This window comes from Lygodium microphyllum, chromosome 16 (genome assembly GCF_053477565.2).
Source record: "Lygodium microphyllum isolate KBCC chromosome 16, Lygodium_microphyllum_v1.1.10, whole genome shotgun sequence".
NCBI classification, from domain to species: Eukaryota; Viridiplantae; Streptophyta; class Polypodiopsida; order Schizaeales; family Lygodiaceae; genus Lygodium; species Lygodium microphyllum.
Window position 1 is genome coordinate 130,470,498 of NC_141150.1, and position 27,073 is coordinate 130,497,570.

At 43.2% G+C, this 27,073-nt stretch overlaps 1 protein-coding gene across 4 annotated transcripts in view; it reads right to left on the reverse strand.

Annotated features, from left to right (window-relative positions):
* Nucleotides 1–26,846, reverse strand: part of LOC148023431 (kinesin-like protein KIN-5C) — a 39,980-nt gene extending 13,134 nt beyond the window's left edge. Inside the window, exons 1-19 of one of the 4 annotated variants that reach the window (XM_087696396.1) lie at nucleotides 25,809–26,843; nucleotides 25,596–25,725; nucleotides 25,246–25,404; nucleotides 24,792–25,126; nucleotides 24,539–24,666; nucleotides 24,346–24,424; nucleotides 24,107–24,263; nucleotides 23,951–24,020; nucleotides 23,775–23,851; nucleotides 23,575–23,628; nucleotides 23,339–23,419; nucleotides 23,133–23,244; nucleotides 22,964–23,050; nucleotides 22,704–22,879; nucleotides 22,279–22,440; nucleotides 22,080–22,187; nucleotides 21,799–21,957; nucleotides 21,188–21,271; nucleotides 20,895–21,100 (exon numbers count right to left, since the gene is read on the reverse strand). In XM_087696396.1, coding sequence (XP_087552522.1) covers nucleotides 20,895–21,100; nucleotides 21,188–21,271; nucleotides 21,799–21,957; nucleotides 22,080–22,187; nucleotides 22,279–22,440; nucleotides 22,704–22,879; nucleotides 22,964–23,050; nucleotides 23,133–23,244; nucleotides 23,339–23,419; nucleotides 23,575–23,628; nucleotides 23,775–23,851; nucleotides 23,951–24,020; nucleotides 24,107–24,263; nucleotides 24,346–24,424; nucleotides 24,539–24,666; nucleotides 24,792–25,126; nucleotides 25,246–25,404; nucleotides 25,596–25,725; nucleotides 25,809–25,867 — 2,423 coding nt within the window. In that variant the 5' untranslated portion in view covers nucleotides 25,868–26,843. Of the gene's footprint in view, nucleotides 1–20,894; nucleotides 21,101–21,187; nucleotides 21,272–21,798; nucleotides 21,958–22,079; nucleotides 22,188–22,278; nucleotides 22,441–22,703; nucleotides 22,880–22,963; nucleotides 23,051–23,132; nucleotides 23,245–23,338; nucleotides 23,420–23,574; nucleotides 23,629–23,774; nucleotides 24,021–24,106; nucleotides 24,264–24,345; nucleotides 24,444–24,527; nucleotides 24,667–24,791; nucleotides 25,127–25,245; nucleotides 25,405–25,595; nucleotides 25,726–25,808 lie in introns of all 4 variants that reach the window. The other 3 variants (XM_087696395.1, XM_087696393.1, XM_087696392.1) reach the window with 3 other exon arrangements.
* Between the last annotated feature and the right edge of the window lie 227 nt (nucleotides 26,847–27,073).

The window sequence follows — 27,073 nt, forward strand, 5'->3', positions numbered from 1 at the left end:
CTTTCGGGGTTCTTTTGATGGAGATGCTCAGGAGGATCGTTGTAAGATTGGGACAGCTTTGTGGTGGGAGGACTATGGTTCGGATGGTCCTGAGTTGCAGCAACTAGCCATCTGTATTTTGAGTCAATCAGTCAGCTCCTCTTGTTTGAAGCAATTGTGAAGTACATACGCTCACATTGCTTCAAAGAAGAGAAACCGTCTTGGTGTGGAGAGGGCAAATGATCTAGTATTTGTTAGTGGTAATTTGAGGATGTTATGTAACAGTATGACAACAAAGCCCGATCCATTCACAGAGTGGGAGATGCAACAAGAAGAGGAGATACATACTGATGTTGAGGAAATGCAACAATTCATGGTACACATGATGATGAGGCTGACACTTCAGAAGTAGCTAGTCCTCCTTCCCCGTTTCATGTTTCTATGGTTCTTGCCCCACCGACGCTGATATACCACATCCAAGACCTCTCAGTATCCCCATGCCTTCTAGGAGTTGTAGTGGATCATGCCTATCTATCATTCACCATCGACCTCCGATTCACTGACATGCAAACCCATCGTGCAACTCACCAACACCCGAGATACCTCTTTTCTAGAGAGACAGGATATCTATGAGATGAAGATCCTTAGATTGTTACATGATGCAGACCCCGACGTTCCATTACAGGAGGTGACTCAGTAGTTCAATGAGGCCCTACACATCACTGCAGGTGTAGCCTTCCCATACTCATGACCCACACAGAGAGCCTCCACCGGGGGGACACCTTGGACCAGCTAGTATGATGATGAGTGCCATGAGACCAGAGAACGGCTACAAAGAGAGATAGCATTGAGATCCACTACCCACAGAGAAGCACAGATACTCTTTAGACGCCTCACACCGTGGAAGAGAACATTCTTGGCCCAACAGGAGCAAGACCTATATCAGTTATTCTTGAGCCAGGACTCTAGAGAGGCTTGGAGGCTTTTCAGAGAGCATTGCCCGACCACACCTATTACGTCCACTGTTGTATGGAAAGAGTATGCAGCTAGTCTCTATGTTGTAGAGGGTCAACCACCTCTTCTTGACCCACTTGAGCCTTGTCCAAAGACCACCACTTTCTTTACAAAAAGTAGGGCCTAAGAGGCCATTGACAGACTTGGCAAAGGAAAGGCACAAGATCATGATGGACTAGTGGCTGAGCACTTGATCCATGCTAGAGATTTGGTGGTAGGATTCCTAGCTTACATATTTAAGAGAGCCATGTGTGAAGGCCTACCACAAAGCTAGAGCACGAACACTATTGTGCTTATCCTCAAGTCAAGGGACCCTACTCTACCCAGCAACTATCGGACTATCATGGTTAGGCATACATTGGCTAAGTTATATGCTTCCATCCTTGAGCATGAGTTAAGCAGGTGGGCAGAGAGGTGGGATCTTAGAGCAGAAGGATAGGCTGGCTTTAGGAGAGGCTTCTCCACATTGGATCACATCCTCACACTCAAGGCGATCATTGAGGAGGGAAGGAACCATGGTCAATGGACCTACTGCTGCTTTGCAGACTTCCGCAAAACCTTTGACAGAGTACTGAGATACACGTTGATACATAGATTCCATGCCATGGGAGTACCGAAAGAGCTCAGTTGGGGTATTTTGGCACTGTATGAGAGAGTTGTGGGCAGAGACGGAACACTTAAGGGCCTTTCGACACCTATTTACTCCATCATTGGGGTGAAGCAGGGATGCCCCCTCTCTTCAACATTATTTGACCTGTACATTGATGGGATTGCTAATTACATTTCACATGAAGGAGATAGAGAAGCTCCACTAGCTAGCAATTGGATACCTCTCCTATTGTATGTAAATGACATTGTATTGATAGCTGACTCTCTAGAGGGTCTACAAAGACACTTGGATGCATTACACTCTTATACTTTGGATAGTGGGCCTTTAGTGAACCTTGGAAAAACCAAGGTGATGGTATTTAATACTACACCACAATGGGTCAAGAGATCAGCACCTAAATTCACATATGGATCTGAGGAGCTGAAGTATGTGGATTTTTATACATACCGAGGAGTCTTATTCACAAGGCCCACCTTTTCTATGCAAGAGGCAACATACAGTAGACTGACTCGAGGATACAAAGCACTAGGTGGTTTGAAGAGAATGTGCTCACAGGTGCAATTCCAAGAACCCCGCGCCAAGCTATGGCTCTTCGATACACTAGTCACATCACACTACTTTATGGAGTACAGATATGGGGGCCCAATCTTGACCACCATAGCAAACCAAGGCGCACTTATGACAGATGGAGGTCGATGGAGAAACCCCTAGTATCCATGATATCCAGGATGATCAGATGTAAGGTCTCAACGCCACATGAGATCATCAGAGCCAAGCTAGCAACTACACCGATTGTGGTACAGGCCCTCACCTGATCGATCACATACATACATAGCCTATGGGACTTACCCACACACAGGTATGCACGGTTGGCCCTTGAGTCCTCCAAGCAACTTGCCAGAGAGGATGATACTTCATGTTGGTATACACAGATGTCGGCTTGGTTTGAGTTGCATGGCTTTAGCATGGACAAGCTACCCCCCTTCCAGTACTCCCTTGATGTGCCATCTCTTGATCTGAGCAGGTTAGAGATTCGCAAGATCATCAGAATGGATCTTACCTAGTTGGATATTAGGTGGACATGGTTGATGCCAAGGCAAGAGCTAGGGACAAAGATGGCTTTCTACCGCGAGCATTTCCTTCATACTACAGATGACAAATTTATTGCTCGCCCAAGATACGTGGACACCCACCTTTCCCATGGAATCAGATGTACTATTGGCCAGTTAAACACCTCCTCACATCAGCTAGAGATTGAGACTGGCACATATAGATCCGTCCCATCAAAGGAGCGCATATGCCAAATATACCAATTAGAGCAAGAGACAGAGGAGCATTATATCTGCCGCTGCCCAACGTATTATGAGGTCTGTGGTCGTTTCCATTGTCTTTTTAGAGACGGATTTGGACCACTATCCAAAATCATGGATTTTACTGATCAACGATGCATTGGCCTCCTTCTTCTTAAGATACGACAGCTTTGTGACATGCGCCTCAGGAGTACAACTGCTCCAAGACACCGAAACCCTCCACAAAGAAAGCTCACAGACTTCTTTGCAAAGGAGACTCAAAAGACTTCAATACAATTGCAGCCACAGTCCACACGAGAGCCTCTCTTACCACCATAGTCCACACACAAACAAGGAGTACTGATTGATCAAGCCATTCAGCTTAGTCAATCCAAAAATCCTAAGCCTCGACACAGACACCGACGACACCTTCATAGGCGGATACAAAGGATTATTGCTCGGGCTAGAGCTAGGCCCTCCATACCCACATGAGATTGTACCATTTGGAGCTCATTGTTACTAGATAGAGCTCTATGTTTTACACATAGCCATAGTTAGTTTTCTTTCTTATTTTGCTTTGTGCTACATATTTTGCCCAGACAGTTATACCATCATACACATGATTGTAACTCAAGGTCTCATAGGTCATTTTAGCCTTTTGTAGACGTTAATTTCTCATTTCTCATCTCCCCCCCCCCTCTCTCTCTCTCTCTCTCGTAATGGGTAATTTATATTGATTACAAAAGAAAAAGTACAAGATAACAAGATTATCAAGTGCAAGGTGACTCTAGACCATCATATATGAACCACATACAGTGGATTCAACAAACACAAAAGGACAGTGTTCAAGAGGCATCCCGAGACTAGACACACACAAAGCTTGAAGAGTGTTGACGAGATTTTTGTCACATGGACTTGGGTCTTTGCTACTAATGTCTCGACTTTTGAGATTCAATGCATAAGGAGGAAGGTTGATCTGCAAGGTGGGACATAGAACTTTGATACTTGCCATCCCATGGAGTGATGACTCAACCAACAACATCAAAGCCAGCTCAATTGGAGGGTCAAGAGCGCACTATTGTTGTTGTTGCTCTTTGTGAGACTACAAATCCTCGAGTGTAGTAGGAACTCGAGCAATAGGTGCATTAGAGGATTTGTCTCAACAACGTGAAATAAGTGCAAAGGAGGTCTACTGACAAAGAAGGGTCAACACGTACCATGGACACAAAAGACTCCTTGGCTTTTCCTTTTTTGTATCCCATCCTTATGTCTCCAAACCTAACGGAGGAGCTAGATGCTTGGGTTTAGACTCGTTGGGTTGAATAGGCTATTGCTCAACATAATGAGGGGGCGTATTTTGGTACTTATCCATAGGCTGGTCCACAAAGATACTCTTTCAATCTGGACATTCTACCAAGAAGTGACCTAGTTGATCACAAGAGAATCAATGTCCAACCAAAGTACCCCACTTGAGTCGAAACCAAAGAAGCCACATACCATTGCAATTGAGACGCAACCAATTGGGTCTCTTTCAAGCCATATTCCATAGCATGCACAACCAATTTATGTTGACTGCCTTCAGACTGGGAGGCACTAGCACATGATTGACTACAGCCATAGCATCCTTGAGGAGGGCCCAGTAAACAACAAGGCAACACTTCACTTCCACCCATACCAAACATGTCTACTTGAGCAAACCTTGAAAACCCACCATTGGATGCCATGAGACAATATGCACCAATTGTTTCTAAAGATGAAGGGCAACTAATGGAGGAGAAAATCCCATGCCGAAGGAGAGCGAGGCACAACCTCATAGAAGCCACACAAACCAACAAAAATATCCTCTACACCATCAATCTAAAAAAGAGATGTCGGCCACTATTAACAAATCCTGGTGAAAAAGGGAATGATACCTCAATCATGAAAGGCAAAAAAGGAGCAAAGAACCTCCTAAGTATCCACCTATGTGTTCAAGATCTCTTCCTCAATGCAAGCAAGGATAACTCGATGGTTATGCTCAACATACTCCGAGAGAGAGAGAGAGAGAGAGAGAGAGGAGAACTCTAGCAACTATTCCCAATTTGACTCTTGCAAATCCTACAAGGTAGAAGCCACTTGAGCATACAAGCATAGCTGAGAATCACTCAAGGCAAGGGCCTCAAGCAACAAAAAATCCTTCATGCTTGCTACATTTGACAAAAGAATAAACATCATGGGGTGACAAAGCCATCTCCTCAATACACGGCACTATATCTTCTTCCACTATGTCATCATCCACATCCATGGTCAAATCTTCGACCACAAGAGGTAAATCAGTGCAGTCCATGAGCCAGTATCAACAAGCCTATCACAAAGGCAAGCCTTGAATAGGAGCAATGCAACAGGCCCTCTAACAAATAGGGCTGCAAGGTGCAACACAGGATGGTAGGGCATCCAAGTAGGTGTCCAATGGGTCGGGGGCACAAGACAAGTAGCACAAGCCTCAGGCAATGACCAACAAGGTGGGAGGCCGAGGGAAATCAAGCCAGACCTAGGGCAGCTATGGCCACAATAACGATTGTGGCTAGGCGTGAAGGCAATAGGGGTGGCGGGAGATTGCAAAGCTGCACACCAACAATGGCCTAAGCAAGCAATGCCTTAGGGCAAGGCAATCTCTCTCTCTCTCTCTCTCTCTCTCTCTCTCTCTCTCTCTCTCTCTCTCTCTCTCTCTCTCTCTCTCTCTCTCTCTCTCTCTCTCTCTCTCTCTCTCTCTCTCTCTCTCTCTCTCTCTCTCTCTCTCTCTCTCTCTCTCTCTCTCTCTCTCTCTCTCTCTCTCTCTCTCTCTAATCATTCATGAGATGATAAACTTGGTTAGTTGAAGCCTTTTGATGGTTAAGACAACCAAGAATATCCCAACCCTACCAAAGACGATCATGAACAGATACAAGAAAGGGTTGCACAAATTGCAACATTCTATCTAGCTGACTCCACAACTCACAATATCCACAAGGAATCCGATAAGTCTCTTAGTTGCATGGAAGGATGAGAACCCCCCAGGGCTGACAAGGGTGGCATCAACAATAGAAGTCAAACCCAAATGCCTTGTACGATTGAATTGGGGGTGATCCTCCAACTTCCATCCCAAGAGAGCAGCCATGACACAACCAACAGCTCTAGCGGGAAAGAATTAGCCATTGAGTGATCCTCCATAGAATGCCACTATACTTTTCGAAGAACCAAGCACCAAGCACAAACCAATGATTAACCAAAGAGAAGGAAGATGTTGAAAAGTGGCATCAAAATTAAGAATCTGCCACCACAAAGCCCTCTCTCTCTCTCTCTCTCTCTCTCTCTCTCTCTCTCTCTCTCTCTCTCTCTCTCTCTCTCTCTCTCTCTCTCTCTCTCTCTCTCTCTCTCTCTCTCTCTCTCTCTCTCTCTCTCTCTCTCTCTCTCTCTCTAAAAGGTAATTGTATTAATTTTAAGAAAAGTACAAGATTACATGGTTACAAGAGACAGAATGGCTCTAGGTCATCATGCGTAAAAACTGAGATATCACAATGAAGGTACAAAGGAAGCAAAGTGACTAAAGGGAAGGCAAAAGAAACTGCAATGTACCAAGCAAGCAAATCCTGTCTAGAGAGAATATATGTTAACTCAATCAAGTCTAACTGCCAATAAAGAAGCCCTTTCAAGCGAGCTATATAACTTTGCACACCCGATGAATGCATTCCTCATGGTCCATATATGCCAACAACCCCAAAAGCATAACAAAGGAAAGAGCACTTTCATATCAGCCTGCATGGGGTCCACAAACTTGGGATATCCAAAGATGCAGCCCTTTGGAAGCATCAATAGCCCAATCACTCGAAACCAAATGGTCTTTAGTAGTGACCAAACCTTCCCCACAACTAAGCAAGGAGCTGATGGTAGGGGTGTTTCAATCGACGTCTGACAAAAAAAGTAACAACCATTGGAAATCTTTCGCTTGGAGAGCGCTGAGGCAAGAGGGAGAGCACCAATCCACATTCACCAAATAAAAACCTTGGATCAAAAATGCATTTTGTTAAGCCACCCTGTCATTATCACAGATTTCCACCATACTTGCCTTTTCTAGAGACTCCAAGCGGTATTACCTTTTTGGACAAACCAATCCTTATCACAAATAAGCAAATGATATATTTGATACACGAAAGCACGACCCAAAACTAACTGAGACTATTAATCAACCAATCTTGCCAAGGGGCCTCTTGATCCAAAGAGGCGAGAGCTTGCATGGATTGTAAAAAGTCACACCTTAGCAGTCGACCGCACAAACGACCTCCGAAAATGTTAGTGCTTGTACTTAGACATTATTTGATCTTTTTTCTCAAGGAACTAATTCAAGGAAAACACTTAATGCTTCAGGTTGAAAGCCTGGAGGAAGAGGCAGGAACAATTACCTCCGACTGTCTGCCTGGCCCTATCCAAGGGGGTTGTTAACCGCGTCGGGTATATGGACCTAACCCACCGCGAGAGGTCTCTCTATGAGTGCTACTTGGAGCAGGAGGATCCTTGGGTGCCAAGAGAGGCTCTGGCTGTACATCCCTTGCCTCCAGATCCCGTACAAGAGGCTGACGTGACTCGAGATGGGATCTCGAGGCCCGTGTACTAATCAACGCGGGCAAAACTTAAAGCAACAATCTTGTAGATTGCTAGGATAGCCTTCGGACATGATATTGGATGTAATCCGGAATTATGATGAATAAAGAACAGATACTTGAGAAAGAGGAACTTGCTTGACATTGTTTTTTTTTGTCAGTGCTTAAGTTACATGAAGGAACCCGTGATTAATTTGTTTAATTAAGGAAGCTGATTTTGCATGTCAAAACGTAATGTGTTAGATAATTAAATAACTAAAGCAAACTGAGGAAAGTGCGGTGGACGTAACTTAGGTCTGTCCTACGGAAGGGTGGCCCCGGTTAGCATATGCCGTTCAGCAGAGAGGTTGAGCTTCGCATCCCTCTCGTTTCCCATTCTCCATGAACCAAGTGCAGCATGAATCCGCATCAACTCTGTTGTTTCTACGCAAAGTGGTACAACTGGAGCTCAACGCTAGCTCCTTCCTAGAGACTTTGCTAATAGGAAAGGAACCCTGACCTCAGGTCGATTCCAAGTGGGAACGGCTGGACACTTCCACTCGGGGCAGACTCAGTAAAACCTAGATCGCAAACCCTGCGTCATTCCTTGCGAGTGCCAGGCGGAGCCTTCTAGACCCTCCTCCCGATGGGCTGCTAAGACGTGTCCCACAAGCGGACAAACGGGCACGTTACAAACACCCAATACCAAAGCACTCAGGAGAATAGGGAAAAGTTGTAGGTTACTATGGTAAGTGAAAATAACCTTTGCAAATCCAAAATTGAAGAAAATCTTACTTATAGGTGACCATAAGAATGCCAATGAACATGTATGTCTTGTCAATACCACTGCATACTCCAAAGGACAAACCCTTCTAAGTGTAGGACTGAAATAGATTACATTATACACTTTTTTTTTTCCCCTGCATTACACATGCCCATTGGAAAGTACAACTTGGTATGAATCCAATATCTCCATCCTTCTTGCCACAAAGCCATTAGACAAGCAGCTAACCAAAGAGAAAGAAAATGAAAATGCTACTGTGTGAACGGATAATAAAATGTAGCCGGATCAAGCAAAACCGTCACACAGATGGAAACATGTAGATTGTGCTAGCCACCCACCTTGGTGCACCACCACCACCATCGGAATTTCACCATCGGTTTTTGGGAGAAACCACATCCACACATGGTTGCTTTTGCTTGCCCTCCCTCTTTCCTACTTCTGGATATCACACCCCCATCTCTCCGACTAGAGACTGTTGGAGGCGTGATGGCCTATTCTGGTAACCAGCCCGGTGTTTTAATTCAAGTGTATGAAGGTGAGAGAACCAGGACAAGAGATAACAGTCTCCTTGGCAAATTCGAGCTGTCAAGGCATCCCTCTAGCCCCACAAATCATTGTGTGCTTCAATGTCGATGCCATTGGCATCTTGAATGTGTCTTCCAAATAGCGCAAGCCGAAGTCTCGAGATGTATCGTTTAGATTCCTGGTGCCTTATCAAGATTATTGCTCTGATCGTGCTTGTAGAGACTCCTACCAACATGCCTTCCTCTTCTCAACACACTAACGTCTCTTTCGCCTGTAGCAGACCCACCAACATGCCGAAGAACAAAGGAAAGGGATGCAAGAAGCAATCTCAGGAAGAAGCAATCTCAAAAGAAAGCTAAACATGAGGCAAAATAATGATAAAGCTAATCAAAAAGATAAAATAAAGACTGATCTTGGTAATATCAATACTGTTGATACGTAAGGTGAGCAAGCGAATGATGAAGCTTCTGCCAGTGACCTGTACCATTCTTGCTGCCCACAGAGATCTAGAGTATTAGCAAAAGAATGGAAGTACTTCCACTTCTAGAGATACCGGATTTGTCCACATGTTGAATCTTGGTGCTTTCTTGGATTTGTCCACATGTTGAATCTCTTTTTGTTGAGTGACTATGTGGAAGGGAATTTTGTGGGAGCACAAGATAATCTCCTAGTCAAAGTGTCTTTGTGTTTTACCGTTGCCTTCATGTCATGTTGGCGACATAGGTAGCTAGCAGCCTGCAAGGTATTCCGGTAATAGTTGCAAGCCCTAAGCCAGCACGACCTCAGAGAGCTTTGAGTGGGGGTGCCAAGCTCTTGTTGTCTCTCTGGTTGAGTGGCTATCAAGCACTACCATAGTCTAGTCCTGCACGAGGGCAGGGCGACTAGGCGACAACCAAAATGTAAACCGGAGCACAGGTCAACTCGTGGAAGCATAGGTCAAGGCACCAGCAATGGGAGGCCACCGCACAAGTCTCCGTCACACACACACACTCTCTCTCTCTCTCTCTCTCTCTCTCTCTCTCTCTCTCTCTCTCTCTCTCTCTCTCTCTCTCTCTCTAGTAATAGGTAATTGTATTAATTATGAAAAAAAGTACAAGATTAAACATGCAAGGTGTCTCTAGGACATCGTGTATAGACTAGATACAATAGATTCAACATATACAAAAGGGCAAGAGTGCAAGAGGCATGCCAGACCCAGATGGTCCACTTCACAAAGAATAAAGAGTTTCGACGAAATTTTGTTGTATGGGCTTGGGCCTTTGCTGCCAATGTCCCCAATACACCATTTCCAAAGAAATCTCCCAGTACCACAAAGGGATTAGGTCTCTAATGTTTGATGTGCAAGGAAGAAGGCATGTTTGTAGGGTGGAAGATAGAACCTAGATACTTGTGATCTCATGGAGTGATGATTGTAACAACAGCATCAAGGGCCAATTGAGCTAGAGGGTCATGGGTGTGCGACAATGACTGGCTCAATTGCTATTGTTGCAATTGCTGTTTGGGGGACGGTGGATCCTTGGCAAGAGTAGGAACGAGTAGCAGGCACATCAAAGGACTTATCCCAATGACGCAAAAGCTGTGGAGGGGGTCTTGTGAAAAAGAGGGTTCGGTGGGTCTCCTTTGCTTTTCCCTTATTGCATCGGCCATCCCTATGTTTTGGAGTTTGAAAAAGAAGCTGGCTACCTGCCTTTAGACTGATTGGGCTAAAGAATCCATTGTTGGGCAAAAGATGGAGCCATGTTTTGGCCCTTGTCCATGGGCTGATCCACCAAGATGCCGTTTTGGTCTGGATATTCAGCCATGAAATGATCCAACTAACCACACTAGAAACATTGACCAACAAAAGTACCGCACTTGGGTAATGGTCAAAAAGGACACGATGCCTCTCCTCCCTCATGTCATTCGCTACTGGAAGAAAGAAATCACTCTAGCAAATGTACATCCTATCCAATCTAGCTGGAGTGTCCTAATGTTGAAGACATCAGTATGTAAATTCAAACTCTTAAGGATGGAACTACGACCTATCCTATTCAAAGCCAAGGCTGCCATAACGTCCATGCTTGATGCTTAAGACCGTTCATAACATAGTGAGGCGAAGTCGCCTAATCCATAGACACATTAGCATTAGAGTCACCTATAACAAGCCCTTTACGCACCATGGAAAGGGATTGCAAATCTTCCCAAAGCTAATAACAATCTCAAGCTATATTAGAAGCACACACCCATCAACCACAAAAACTCCCCCTCGTACATAATCTCCATTGCTAGGAATCCACCCAAAGCATCCTAACGAACCAATGAAGGCTACAATGAAGATCAAACAACCTCCAAAATTATGAGGAACCAAGCCACTAAAGAACACCATAAAGTCCTTATAGACGTAGATGGAATCAGCCAACAAGTGGTATTTATGCTCTACTGCACAAAAAAGGTCCCAATCGTTGGCAAAAACGATCCTCCATAACCTATGTTGCTTACTGCTTGATGAAATCCCTTCGGCATTCCATAAAGCGAATCTGATGATAAACACAAAGGGAAAAATTTACTGGATCACTGCATGACACTATGAATCACATCCACAAGGTCAACCCTCTACAACCCAACAATTAATGCACAAGGACTCAAGAGGAAACTTTGCACTTATGCAATGCTACGTAGGTGTGGTGTGGCTTGGGCCCAATAAACCCTGTCCACCTGCCTCAATATTTGATACTAAGTTAGCACAACACCAACCAACAAAATATTTTACACGTGCAATAGCACCTATTGCTAATTGACGGGCTCGCACACAACCTATGAGTCCTACCCACAATCCGTTTGCCCTTCTTGTTTGTGCTTGCCCACCCCTATTGATCCATTTTTCCTTAACCAATCTACCTATCGCAAGCTGCCTCTTTGCCTACTTTTAATATGTTTGCCCCATGTCAAAATGCAACAAATCAAAGAAACAATAGGATTTGCAAGGAGAAACACAATGTATATGACAAACACTGAGAGAAGAGAAACTCAAAAAACACAAAAGAACAAGATGATGAAGCACTCAATCATGCTATGTGAAGGAAAGCTGATACAACAAAGTGGAAGCCCAAAAGATGACTGCACTGGCCTCTCTAAATCAAGTGACAACACTAATGGGAAATCTGCCCAATGAAGGGAGAAAAATGCAACCCCTTGAGCAATAGGCTATCAAAGTAATCACTACAAGGTGAAGAACAACTATCGAGGGAGCAAAGCACAATCCTTAGATGTCGTTGGGAGTGAAAAAGATTATCACCAACTATCAAGGAAGTGAAGCTCAATCCTCAGATGCCGAGAAGTGGATCGAGCTGCAAAATGCAGATGCCTAGAAGTGAGAGAGCTATCAAACACAAGGAGAGCAACCCAAATGCTGACGTTTGGATAAAGATGACGACGCTCGATGTGTGAAGTGTCCCCAAGTTGCAAAACACAAATGCTTGGGTTAGTGGGGATGATGTCCAATGTGTGGAGACTATGTCAAAAGTGGAGCAACAGTGGAAGCATAAACATGTGCTGAAATAAACTGCTGAAACACAAGACAAAAAGAGAAAAAAAAAGAACGCGATACAGATGAAAACTCAGATGTATGCACAGGAAATGAAATCCATATATCTGAACACGAGACAGTCGCATACAACATTGAGTCACTGGCTGCGTGGGCACTGGCACTGGCTGCGTGGGCACTGACACTGGCACTGGCTCCTCTCTCCACAGAGTCTGCAGATGGTGAAGATGATGATACTGACTGAGGAGGAGCACTGAGTATAAATAGGTTGAAAAAGTGGGGAGCAATAATGCTGGTCGGACAGCATTAATACTGGCCGACTGATGCATAAAAATGCTCCGCTGGCATAAAATGCCACACCAGAAAAAATACCTAAAATACCTAATAAAAATGCCCAACCCAAATCAAGCTCAGACTCACACATGAGCTGACAAATACTCTGCTAACACCCTCTCTCAGATCATGGGTGATCTGATACAATACAAATACAACATAGAACCACCAAGTAGAACCATGGATACCCAAGCAGTGGGTGATCAAGCCACCACCAAGGTGCCTCCGAGAGAACCTGATGTCGATGTCGATCATACCAAACACCTGAAAATAGAGATCATAGCATGGCTCTGTGTCCATCATCAATATCTCGCAGTAGCATACAAGACCATCCTGTCAAAAATGCCCCTGAACATAGGTGACCATGGATTCCCCGCCTTTGGCCAGACCGCCGCCAAAGTGTCCCCTCATGTGAGCTCCAGACGAAAGCCTCCCGCTCTCTGTCAAAAAACCAGCTCATCATGAACCTGGATGTCAATCCCAGCTCCAGGATTTGATTCCGTCAGACTGAAGTCGATGCGTCAAGGACGTCTCTCTCTAGAACCTGTGCACCTGTATAAAAGTAGAGATGAGGCACGGCTGCCCCATCTGAACACCCGCTCACACTCCCTCTGGCACAAGAGAGTCGTGAGGGATGACCTCATCACCACCACTAGAAAGCAACCGAGAAAGGGGCCACCAAGCCCTTCCCACGATCCGAAGAAGAGGATCCCTTCCGCGCCTTGGACTTCACCTGGGTCGGAGGATCTGAGTCAGAGTCTGACGAAGGAGAGAACTCATCGATAGAGTCAACATCCCACTTCGTCTTCTGCTCCTCCTTCCTGGAAGCCGCTAACTTCTTGCAGTCCTTCCGCAAATGCCCCTTCTTGCCACAATGGTAACACTAGGCCTTCGACTTCTTCTTCCCGTCACCCCTCTCTGAAGCTACATAAGCCTCGCCTCCATAATGTGCCGAAAGCCACCCCTATAATCTCAAGGATGTCTCATGCTCAAGAAGCATCGAGGTCATGTGTAAAACTGACAGGAGTCGATGATGTCTGCGCCCACAAAGCATTGGCCACTCCACCAAACTCCGGGGGAGCTTGTAGAGGACTGTCCCGACGAGATGCGCCTCGGGAAGAGCAAATTGCATGTGCCGAAGCTGGTCCTGTACCTGCATAACACGAAGAAAAAAAGACTGAATAGTATCTTTCGGCTCAAACTTCATCTGCTGGAGCTGGCCATAAAGTGTGACTGCCCGCATGGTGGAAGGTGCCTCATACATCTGTTGCAACTTCTGCCATACTTCAAGAGATGTCCTACAGGAGGTAACCGCCGGTAAGACCGCTTTAGAAATACACCGAAGCAACACCGAGTAAGCACGGGCATCGTCCGAGTCTCATGTGAGCACCGCTACCTCATGGTTGTCCTTATCAAAGTCTTCAAGTGGAAAAGGACAGAGAGAGCGAGGAAGAGCTCCACACACGATGTACCATAACCGCTTCTGCACAAACCAAGCTTTCGTGACAGCACTTCATGTGAGATAATCAGGTCCATGTAACTTATCATCAGCGGAAGTGCACGGAGGAGCCATATGGAGAGGATAAGAAGAGAAGTAGAGAAGAGATGGAATGTAGAGAGGAAACACAGCCAAAACACAAGCACATAATGCAGAAAATGAGAGTTCACATGCAATATAACCCAAAATTTGATCAATAGAAGACAAAATCTGCTGCAAAAAGTCAAAAAATCAATCAAAAACTGCCAAAAACAGCAAAAACGGCCTGAAGTAAGTCACCCAGCCACGAGAGACGCTGAATCAGCAAAACGCAGGCTGTAAACTGCAGAAAAACAGATAGAAAACTGTCGCCAGCAACTGCAGATGAAAAACGCAAGCAACAGAGGGTGCGTAGGCAGCAGACGATGGCAAAACTGCAAAAAACGCAGGCTGAAAACAGCCCCAAAATAGGTCGCCTGGCTACGACAACAATCGTCTGATCAGCAGGGGTACAAAACAGTCCTGAAATCAGCAAGAAAACACAGCAGAAACACAAAAAACACAAGACAAAAAGAGAAAAAAAAAGAACATGATACAAATGAGAACTCAAATGTATGCACGGGAAATGGAATCCATATATCTGAACATGAGACAGTCGCATACAACAGTGAGTCACTGGCTGCGTGGGCACTAGCACTGGCACTGGCTCCTCTCTCCACAGAGTCTGCAGATGGTGAAGATGATGATACTGACTGAGGAGGAGCACTGAGTATAAATAGGCTGAAAAAGTGGGGAGCAATAATGCTGGTCGGACAGCATTAATGCTGGTCGGACAGCATTAATGCTGGCCCACTGGTGCATAAAAATGCTCTAGTGGCATAAAATGCCACACGAGAAAAAATACCTAAAATACCTAATAAAAATGCCCAGCCTAGATCAAGCTCAGACTCACACATGAGCTGACAAATACTCTGCTAACAAACTAATGCCAAGATGGAGGATGTTGAAACCAAGGGAAGATGACACCAAGCCACTAAGAAACCTCCGAACCCACCAGACACATGCTAGGGTGACACCAACTGTGTGGGAGCTAACACGAGTTGGTGGAGATCCTCCTAAAGTGTAAACGTAAGCCTAAACCTTGTCATCAAATATCGGGAAGATGACGCTAGATAGAGGTGATAGAAGGTAGCCATAAACTGCAATGTCCTCCAATAGGGATATGAGAAATAGTGGCGAGAAGAGAAAAGAGTGTCCGAATGACAAAGTCAACACCCTACCCTGCCTTAAGAAAAAGGAAGATAAAGACAAGATAAATCCTACATAGTAGGAAAAGGAAGATAAAGACAAGATAAATCCTACATAGTAGGAAAAGGCTAAAAGATAAATGTCACTTAGAGAAGAGGTATAAATGCTCTTGCTAAATTGATTTACTCTCATTGAAACGATAGGACTTACATGTCTTGTATGGTGTTTGAAACCTTAGCATATGCCCTAGCCAAAGAAAAGGAGTGTTAGGTAAATTTCACATAGAACCGCTCCTGATTCCAAAGGGGAGAGCAAATATGCGATGGAAAGGTTATCGCGACAATTCTTGCAATGTTATGAAAAGAATACCATTGATTTTGTTGATTGATTGAACAACACCCTAAATGCTTTTACATTTAATTGTTTGTTGCATTGTGGTTGAATGATTATTCCAAGTGTTTGCGATTGATGGTAAATTCATGGCCGGGGTCTGTGATGACAAGTTGCCATGGAAATAAAGGAATGTTTTTTTGAAAAATTATATTAGAACTGATTGCCTTGATTGTGCTCGATTCTTAATTGTATTAATTAAGGAAATGATATTTTGCGAGGGTGGATCATCTCCAAAGTTGCACTGCAGATTAACCCGAAAAAGACACTGCTCAATTCACGAACCGAACGTCAAGTGGTAAAAAGCCCAACCATGAAAATTGTGTAGCTTGGGATCAAGTGAAGCTCTGGACACCCCTTACTTAGTCTAGAACGGAGCTGAAGATTGCCATGAGCCCAATGTCTGTGGCATTTAAAGATCCTATTCTAGATAAGGGATGAAAATTATGATGCCATGTGATTTGGACCAAGTACTTCTGTAGACCAGAAGAGATATATAATTCTCTTGTATAGACACAAGAGACAAAGATTAACTTGAAGATAAGTTTAGGAACTTGTTTGCCAAAAGGATTGCTTACTCTGTTTTCGTATCTGTGCCGTAAATTAAGCAAACAAACCCTATTCCCTAAAAGGCTTAATTAAGAAAGTTGATTTCAAATGTTCCACATAATTGTGGTACAATCTAATTAAATAACTAAAGAACATCTATTGAGAAAAGCGGATAGACGAAACCACCAACGGATCCATCCTACGGCAAGGTGATCCCAAAAAACTGGGAGACAGATAGGTTTTACCAATGTCTCTGCCCCTAAGGAATTGTTAGGTTAGAACCCGATTCATGCCATTTTAGGAGACCAGAATGGAACTATGTCCTACGAGCAAAGAGATTGAGCGACACATCCCTTTCGTTTCCCATTCTCTTTGAACCAAGTGTGACATGGGTCTACTTCGAATTGGGTATCTCTGCAAAAAGTAGGATATCCAAGACTTGACGCTAAAATGCTGTTAGAAAGCCTTAACCATTAGGCACCCAAGTTTTAAGTCGATCCTAATGGGTTTGGCCACGAACGTTCCATTGCAAGGTGGACCCGAGAAACCTTAGGCGACAACCCTCGTAACATTTCATAAAAGTGCTAGGCAATGTCGCTTAGATTCATCTCTCGATGGACCGCTAAAACGTGCATAGACAGCCAATAGATGGCACGTTTTTAAAAAAACCATATTTTTAACTCTCAAAAACGTTTCGTACTTTAAGAAAGGTTTCGTAAGTTTCAAACTAAAAGAAACATATTTCTTAGCTGCTATGGCATAATCTTCCTAAATCTTATCTTTGTCTATGCCAACAACAACATCCACCATATTCACCAAGTTAAACTAAAAAATCACACAAGTCATCCCTGCATGTATCCTTGAGTTTGTGTGCTACCAAAACTTGAAAAAACAAGATACTCATCTTCCTACAAGTCAACAATTAAACCATGACTTCCACACGCCTACCTGCAGTAGTTCCCAAGTCTCTGCGTTGTGTGAAAGCAAGGCACTCATCTTCCTAAAGGGTAACAAGTGATCTAAACAAGAGAAGAGAGATTCGACGCTTGGAAAGGGCCGAGGCAAGAGAAAGACCACCAATCATTACTTGCCAAAGAAAGACCTTGCATTTGAAAGGTGCCTTATTCAGCCAGCCCTCCATCAACGTTGCCTGCCACCATGACAGCGATTTCCGCAGCCCCCAAACAGTATTAGCTTTCACACCCAGCCATTGGTGATCTTGAATGAGAAGATGATACACCTGATTAGTAGAAGCCTTTTCCAGACTCAACCGGCCTGCAAGGTCCCAGTCCTGCCAAGGACGAGCAAGAAAGGGTTGCCTACCCTGAAGCTCCGACAAAAGCTTTCCTCATAAACCACGGTTCAAGCCTCTCTCTCTCTCTCTCTCTCTCTCTCTCTCTCTCTCTCTCTCTCTCTCTCTCTCTCTCTCTCTCTCTCTCTCTCTCTCTCTCTATCTCTCTACAAATGCAAGGCTAAGAAATTAGAAGGGGATCACAAAACAAGCACAACAAGGGTGGTGCAAATGATCTCCATCAATGGAACAGCCACCTCTCCAAGTATCACACCAATCGAAACCATGGAAGTAATTTGTCACAATAGCAAACCTCAAATATGGCCCACATAACCACAAATGCTTGAGACCAAATCAAAAATAAAAGCATTACAAGTTCGCCAAATGTGCCAAAGACCGATCCATTGCATAAAATGAAAAAAACAAGGATGCTATGACTGCATAGTGGCCATGGACAACATCTTGCCTAAGACCCAAGAATAAATAACTATCTTTGTTGATGTGTCACTGAGGCCCATAGCCACGAAATTAAATCCCGTTTATCTAGCAATTGGGCAAGAAAACAAGTCATCACATGTAGTACAAAGACACATCTAACACTAGAAGTCTTTATTGAGCTAAGAAATGCATTCCATGATGATTAGCCACTTAAACAATCCCGAAACAAGCTTAATTCATGAAAACCCTAAAACAATGAGTGGTTCGAGAGAGTTCAATGAAACCCTAATTTGGGAGGATCCATCCTCATCTATAAATAGACAAGCTATCCCCATTCAATATCATTCTCATCTATGCAAATTTCTCACCCTTGAGTGCAGATCCCAACCATCAATCCACACACACGTGGTTGTCCAACCCCGACGACTTTTGCCACACCTTCCTCTATATCTAGTGCTCCTCCATCAGCATTGGCGACAAGTTTCTAACCCTCCTCTACATACAATTGGAGTTGCTTGACATTGGTGACTGCATCTACAGCTTGCATTTGGTGTCCTCCAAATGAGGTGACAATTTCTTTCACCAACATTCTTTGACCCAAAAACATATCCACATTCTTTAACCTGAGTGAGATCCACACTCTAGAAATAAAGTCCCAAACCTATTTGGCAACCGGGCATGACTCTCTCTCTCTCTCTCTCTCTCTCTCTCTCTCTCTCTCTCTCTCTCTCTCTCTCTCTCTCTCTCTCTCTCTCTCTCTCTCTCTCTCTCTCTCTCTCTCTCTCTCTCTCTCTCTCTCTCTCTCTCTCTCTCTCTCTCTCTCTCTCTCTCTCTCTCTCTCTCTCTCTCTATCTCTCTATATATATATATATATATATATATATATATATATAAAAGGCTACAAAAATACAAGGCTAAGAAATTAGAAGGGGATCACAAAACAAGCACAACAAGGATAGTGCAAATGATCTCCATCAATGGAATAGCCACCTCTCCAAGTATCACACCAATCGAAACCATGGAAGTAATTTGTCACAATAGCAAACCTCAAATATGGCCCACATAACCACAAATGCTTGAGACCAAATCAAAAATAAAAGCATTACAAGTTTGCCAAATGTGCCAAAGACCGATCCATTGCATAAAATGAAAAAAAACAAGGATGCTATGACTGCATAGTGGCCATGGACAACATCTTGCCTAAGACCCAAGAATAAATAACTATCTTTGTTGATGTGTCATTGAGGTCCATAGCCAAGAAATTAAATCCCGTTTATCTAGCAGTTGGGAAAGAAAACAAGTCATCACATGTAGTACAAAGACACATGTAACACTAGAAGTCTTTATTGAGCTAAGAAATGCATTCCATGATGATTAGCCACTTAAACAATCCCAAAACAAGCTTAATTCATGAAAACCCTAAAACAAGGAGTGGTTCGAGAGAGTTCAATGAAACCCTAATTTGGGAGGATCCATCATCTATAAATAGACAAGCTACCCCCATTCAATATCATTCTCATCTATGCAAATTTCTCACCCTTGAGTGCAGATCCCAACCATCAATCCACACACACGTGGTTGTCCAACCCCAACGACTTTTGCCACACCTTCCTCTATATCTAGCACTCCTCCATCAGCATTGGCGACAAGTTTCTAACCCTCCTCTACATACGATTGGAGTTGCTTGACATTGGTGACTGCATCTCAGCTTGCATTTGGTGTCCTCCAAATGAGGTGACAGTTTCCTTCATCTGCCAACAACAACTCCACATCAAGCGACAACTGCGAACCCTCTTCCACACCTAGTCCTACTTGCGTTTGGTGGTCCAAGCCCTCTTGATACTTGCATTTGTTGCATCCTCTATCCTACACTTTGATTGGGGTTTACAAAATTGGGATCCATCTTCGGCGGACGTCACTCTCCGACACACTGCTTTGCCCTTGGGCACACTACATACTCTCACATTCATTTACAGCATTCATTCGCTTTAGAGTTGTGTTCTTTCTATCACATCTTCTATTTATATTTATGTTTCTGTATTTGAGTTTTGAGTTTTGTGTTTAGGTTTGAGTTTTGCTTTCTGTGTCTGTGTTTGTCTCGTTGTGCTTCTATCGTGGCCGTACACTCTGTGTTTCCCTTAGGCAAACCCTAGAGGAGCCTCCACACTTTTCTTCACACTCTTGTGACCACACATGTCCCCAATGGAAAGATCCCCAATAAAAAGCCTCCATATAAAACCTTTACCTTGGTAAAGAAGTTTAGACTTTCACAATTGAAGCAACCGATCACACCACTTAGCTTTGCTATCACAAACGAACCAAACTTTGTTTGCTTTCTCATCACTAGGGATTGATCATGCAAATTGCAACTTAACTTGCATCTTTGAGGATTGTTTTGATAGCTTGCTTGATATTTTAATGATATATTAACTATGGGCCTTGCCACTTGGGCCATGGCTCTTTAATAATATGACATACATTCTTCAACCTTAGATATTTATGGCTCGAGTCATTACTCTTTAGCCTTTTTTAGTAGTACATACTTATTTGGCAAAATCGACCAGTCTTATAATATGATGGACCATTCAATTTGTTTTCAATTGTGCAATATGATGTATAGAGTGGGCTTTTAGAGTGTCTTTAAATACTTGTGAAGATGCCTGTATCAGAATTATGACAAAATCCAAAAATGCCTAAATTTATCTATTCTTTAATGTCCTATTTTCAAGATGGGGTCTCCTTGTTCCTATGGCATTGCCCATCCTGTTCCCCATTCCATGTTGCTATGACATATGTACATAAACACATGATACAAGAGTAATATATGTGCAACAAAAGAGTTCAAGTACCAGTTTTGAATCAGCACTTCCATGTTACAGTGACTTGCTGCTATCTGACCAGATTCGGTGACACTATAGTCTTCCGCTTGTTTCATGTAGGATTCCCAATGGTTTTGGGCCTCACTTGCAAAATTTTCTACTCTTTTAATGTTGTCTTGCAGAAAAAATTTATCCGTCAAAGCTTGCTGTCTCAAACTTGAAACTGCAGCATGCACCTGTAAAAAGAGAACCATGAAACTACATGTATTCGACTTCCAAACAAAGTTCACACTGGAAAAGAGAATAAAGAGAACAGCACAAACCAGTGCCGATTTTCGCGCCTTTGCCTTCGCAAACATCTCGGTGATGCCTTTCAGCATTTGTTCTTCTTCTTCTCTAGCCTGTTCCTATACACCAAACCACATTAATTGATACAGTATCCTCCCATGCATTGTGCATCAGCAAAGCTGGTTGGCTTACGAACTGCTCAAGCACCTATTCTTTCAAACTCAAAAGTGCTACATAGATAGGGAGCCAAATGCTTGCAGTTTTATCCAAGCTGCCTCTGAAACATATGACGTATACAATACCTTTGGGAGAAGATTTTACATATGTAAGCATACATAACTATACACATATGCATGCTGTGTTGCACAAGTTCCATGCATGCATGCATATATAATATCACTAGGGAGCTTAGAAATTATATCTGAAAGTGGAACTCCAAAACTGTGCACAAAGCTTGAAACTGTTCAAATCCTGCTAAATTCTTTTTATGCTGCTAAGATACCACAAGCATTTCACAAGGCCCCCATATTGCAAACTGCGTTCAAATATTGACCAGAAAAATCCGAACATATAAAAACAGAAACTACAACCTTGCACACATTCTGTGACTACTCCACTGTGGAAAAGCCAAGAAATCATGAAATACCTCAAAGGTTCTTTCAAACTCTGCCAAGCTAGTCTCTTGTGCAAAGCTACTCTCGTCAATGCACTGACAAAGCTTTGCAGCTTGATGGCCAAGTTGATCAAAAGCCTCCAAAGTTACTGTTGAAATTGCTTTAGCAGACTGCATATTACTATGAGCTCTCTGCGGATCAGCCAGGTGAATCACTATGATTCTATTTATGAACCATAAAGTTACTCAACAACACAGAATTTGTCAGCACAATTTACTCGTTTTTCAGTTAATGAAGCAACTTGGTTCTGTACCTCCCTCTGTTGCTGGGCAAAAGCTGCTAACTCACTTTGTTGCTTGAGAAGAGTACCTTCAAGATCCCTTAGTACCAGCTCTGCCTCCAATACAGCATCTCTTAGCAACTAGTACATCAGAAAGACTGTCAAGTCATGTATAAATAACAACCACAACTACAGTGCTACAGTACAACTAGACTTTTCAAAGCTTGCTTACATTTTGAAGTGCTGATGCATTGTCAGAAGATGTTGAAGTGATCTTTTTATATATTGAATCTGATGCTGCTTCATGAGATTGAGCTAGTTCATGGAGCCCTTGGAGGCGAGCAAAGTACAAGAGCTTCAAATCTTCCACTTTCCTTTTCAATTCTCCTGCAGACTGCAATCAGCATTTTACACATCAGAGAACTGTGGCTCTTGTAGCTTCATGAAATTTAAGTAACCAGCTCAAACAAAAACTGCATCCTTCCCTATAAATAAAAATTAAAAAAAGAACAAAGGCATATGGTAGCAACACATAAGCAGCAAAGAAGTTACTAAGACATGGAGATAAAGTACAATGTTTGGAGATTGCAAAGGCAGTTGAATTAAGGTCAAAAGAATGTTGGAGTGCTTTTCATTCTAAGCTAAGATTGAACATACATTTAGCTTAGAGGACATAAACACTTGAATCTGCTCTTCAAAAGTTGTAAGCTGTTCTTGTTGTTGTTGTACAGATGTAGAAACTGTGCTTCTGAGAACATCCAACCATCTTACAAGTTCTGACTGAAAGTTGTGCACCAGCTTGATGTTTCCAGCTTCAACTTTTTCTTTCCTTTCTACAAGAAGATGATATTCCAATCTAGCATAAGTAATTACCAAAACATATAGCAACGCATACATCAAAGGGAGAATCACATTACCAATTTTAGCAAAAAGACCAGACACATCTTGAACAGTTTGTTCCAGATTTGAGTGCAGGAAAATTGTCCTCTCAAGTAGTGCAGCTTCTGCTTAAGAAAACCGGTTTACAAATTATACCTGATATTAACAAATGAGTCATGTGCTTGAGTGATTAGAACTAGCAGTTACCTGATTGTTGTTGATTTAATATAATAAGTTCTTTTTCGTGAATATTCTCTTTAGCAATACAGATTTCCTCTTGAGCTTCCCGAAGATTGTGCTTAGTATGTTCCAGATCTTTCTGTGCATGCAAAGGGATAACTAATAAGCTGTCTGAGGCACATGCTATATCTTCTATACAAGAGAACAATCCATACACAGGGATAACTACGTACCTGTTTTTGATCTAGTTTAGCACCCATATCCATACAGAGCTCATGCTCCAGGTCATACCTTGATTGCAACTCATCCAAATGCTGATACCAAATGGAAACCAGATTTAGAAGTTACAATGTCTCGCTAACATAAACCATTCATTGCAAGCTTGTAAACCACACCATTCAACTAAATTAAATAGTACTTGCATTATAAAATGGTACCAAAGGTGTAGATGTGCTAGCAATTTCTGTACCTTACGCTGGCAATCCAACTCATCCTCAACACGCTCAAGCTTTTCAGCCATTGCCTAATCAGCAGGATAGTAGTAAAGTAGGAGTAATGCAAGTGCCATATCATGGAAGAAACAATCCATGTGCAACATATTATACTGAGTAACACAAGTGCAAGGTTTCAGAACCAGGTAAATGAGCCTTTAATTACAATCAATTAAACCTTTTTCTCAGCTTCTTCCTGGTAAAAACGATCACGAGGAATGTATACCCCACTTTTCTCACGTGCTGCATGAACTTCTGCAGAATTTATCCACAAAAGTATGTAAGAAATAAAATTAAATGGATGCTGGTCATTGACATCCGAGGCTTTGGCAACAAAACAATTGCACAATTTACCAGCCTTCAGCCTGTCAATCTCTCCATAAAGCTCCTTGATGAGAGTTGCCTTCATCATCTTTTGATTCACCTGATAAATTTGTCACAGGGCAGGCAATGATGGGCATATTTTCAAAAAATTGATGCAAAAACACATTAATTGCATAAAATCCATACCTCTGGCTTGTTTTTTATGCTTTTTGCACGTTGAGCATAATCCAATGTGCTCAAAGTTTCCTCCAGACAGTGAACGGATGGAGAGACAGTAGCAATGATGCAAGTTTTCGTTCTTCCCCCCAATGAATCTCTTAACAATCTTGTCAGCTTGCTGTCTCTGTAAAATCAAGTGAGCTTAAGCAGTTGTGCATGCATGAGGCAGACATTATTTGAGTGCAGTACCAAAGGACCTTGATCACCTGTAAGGTACATGCCCAAGATGTTCAACCAGACTTGTAATGACACGACCAAGGGTAAGTAGACTCTTGTTGATTTCACCTGCTTCTCTTGCACGGCCCTGTAGATCAGATTATGGTCTGCTTTTTCTTCCATGAGATAAAAGAGGTAAAGGCAATAGATTGAGGGAAAATATTGAGCCAACCTCCTTAGCACCTGAACGGCAGATGTTTTCTGAACCAGCCAAATCCACCAGGTTTAGTTTCCCACATTTGATGAGCTCCTCACCTTCAGGTGTAGATTCTTTGATATGTATGGTTATAGAAAAAATTGAGTGTGACCGGCTGGTAAAATACAGCATTAGTAAGTCCAAGCATATCATCAATCAATTTATTCAAATGATATACGTGAAACAAGGAGCAGAAATTCTCCAGAGGAATCAGACTGAACTGAAATTTCATTTAGATACCTAGATTGTTTATTCAGGAGAGTTTCTGCAGTGCGTCTCTTGGCAGATCCCCTGTCAAGTAGGTTATATATCTCTGTGGAGTTTGTCACTATCTCCTCCTCAAGTCCGCGAACAATTACCCCACCCTTCCCATCTTCCATGAGTGTTAGAGGCCTTCGCTTGTCATCTGGCACTTTACAAAGCTCTTCAGGAGCCAACAAATCTGTTAATTCCTCATTGTACAGCTCAAGAAAAGTGACTTTCACACTATATTCTGCATTTTGCATCTCCAAAGTATCAAAAATCTGTTTAATAGCCCTGGGTATAACTCCAGCATCCAGTGGAAGCTCCCCTTTCTAGTTGAAGGATGCATCCATTGCAGCCATCAAACAACAGCAACAGTAAGTGACTGTCAGCTTGAGTGAGGCAGAAAAAGGCATACACTGATTCCGCAATAAAAACACCACCTGCTTACCCTTGCTTTCCTACCCGCACCTTCCATAGTGTAGGTCTTCCCTGTGCCAGTCTGACCGTATGCGAAAATTGTACAATTGAAGCCTTCAAGGACTTCATTAACTATAGGTACAATAGCTTGATCGTAAAGATCTTTCTGCAGTGATTGTGGCCCAAAAACCTAACAAGCGAGACCTCATGAGCAATAGCTTCATGTAGACTGAGCATAAAATGCCCTGTCACGTTATCTTCCTTGAAATTATAATAAGAACGATCTAATGAATCAGCTAACTAACGCAGTGGCATTGACGACAACTGCTTTTAAAATGCATGCGATAAGAAAAAGTCGAGGGCCGTCGAGGAGGAATTCACCTTATCAAAGGTAAAGGTCCGATCGAGCTGCTTGCCAGCAATGTTCTGAGAGACGGATACTTCGCGCTGAGGATCGTGGCAAGTGACGACCTGAGGAGCGTTCGACCGCAGCTCGTCATCGTTAAACGGTCTGGCAAAACAAACGGAGAGGATGAAGCCTACAAAACATACACGATCCAATACGGGGAGAGAGACAGGCAGACAGGCAGACACCTGCACCGGAGAAGAACTTGAACGTTGACGCCTTTTTCCTTCTCGTGGCGGAAGGCCATGGCGTACTAGGATAGAAAAGCAGCTTGACAGCTATTTAGGCAAGCAATGAATGTAATGACAGTTCTGAGAAAGACACGGGCATGAGAGAGAGAGAGAGAGAGAAGGGGGGGGAGGGGGAGCGGAAGGTGGAGGGGAGACGATTGGGAAAAGCCGAAGGAGGAGAAATGAAAAGAGTATCAATGTTTCACCCGCGAGTTTTTGAAGTTTTGGAGTTCCCGCTCGATTGAATCATATTTTTTTCCTTTGTTCTTGTAAGTTGTCAGGTTATCATACGAACACGAAATTTCTCGATGTTCCTTTTGCTACACCCCCGCGCCCTCACTCCGATGACCCATTCGGGATGAAATGTGCCATCTGTGAGACACTTTTGCAGCCTTCCGGTCATGGCTCTTCAGACTCCTGGATTTTGGAATTTTGGAACTTTGGAAGCAGCATAGGGCCTCTCGAGGATGACGTCTCAAAACGCTTCGCTCTCCTTCTCTCGTCATGGTACCAGGTATACATATAGCTTCTTCCAGCTATGCAAAGCATGGCTATGTCCGCAACAGCTCTGCCATAATGAATCCAGCATTTTTCCCTCCACTCGTTATTCAGGAATTGTTTCATCCCATACCAGCATCAGCAGGAAGCTTCCCTGTACTACGTACGCCTTCTGCCAGGACTCTTTCATTGAGTATCAGCATTTAGCAGGAATAGTCCCTCCAGTCGATCTGCCAGAATTCCCTCATCCAGTAACAGCATTAAGCGGGAGTTTTCTCTGTACTAGGTACGACTTTTGCTAGAATGCTTTCCAGTGACAGCACTTAGCAGGCATTTTCCACCGACTGGGTACACGTTGTGCCATCAATCCGAAAAGCTTTTCGTGCATATCTTGCAAGTTTTGTAAAACAAGGAATAGTCAAAGTGCGGTTTCTTTGAGCTCATCCGCTACCAAAGAGGATTCATGGAATCGTTGCTGCGAGGGCTAGCGGCACAAGTGAGAAGCTGGAATGTGTAGCATTGCTCTTCGGAATGAGGCCGAAGCCACGCCCACGTTGATTCGACTTGCTGAAGTCATCACAGTTGAATTCATCGATGTGTGGATGCGTAACAATAACTTTTCAAGGATTCATTGCTTTTCCTTTTTTGTCCAACTTGTATAAACACAACCCCATTTGCACCTGTCACTGAAGAACTTGCTATTGTTATGATTCAGTGAGGAAACA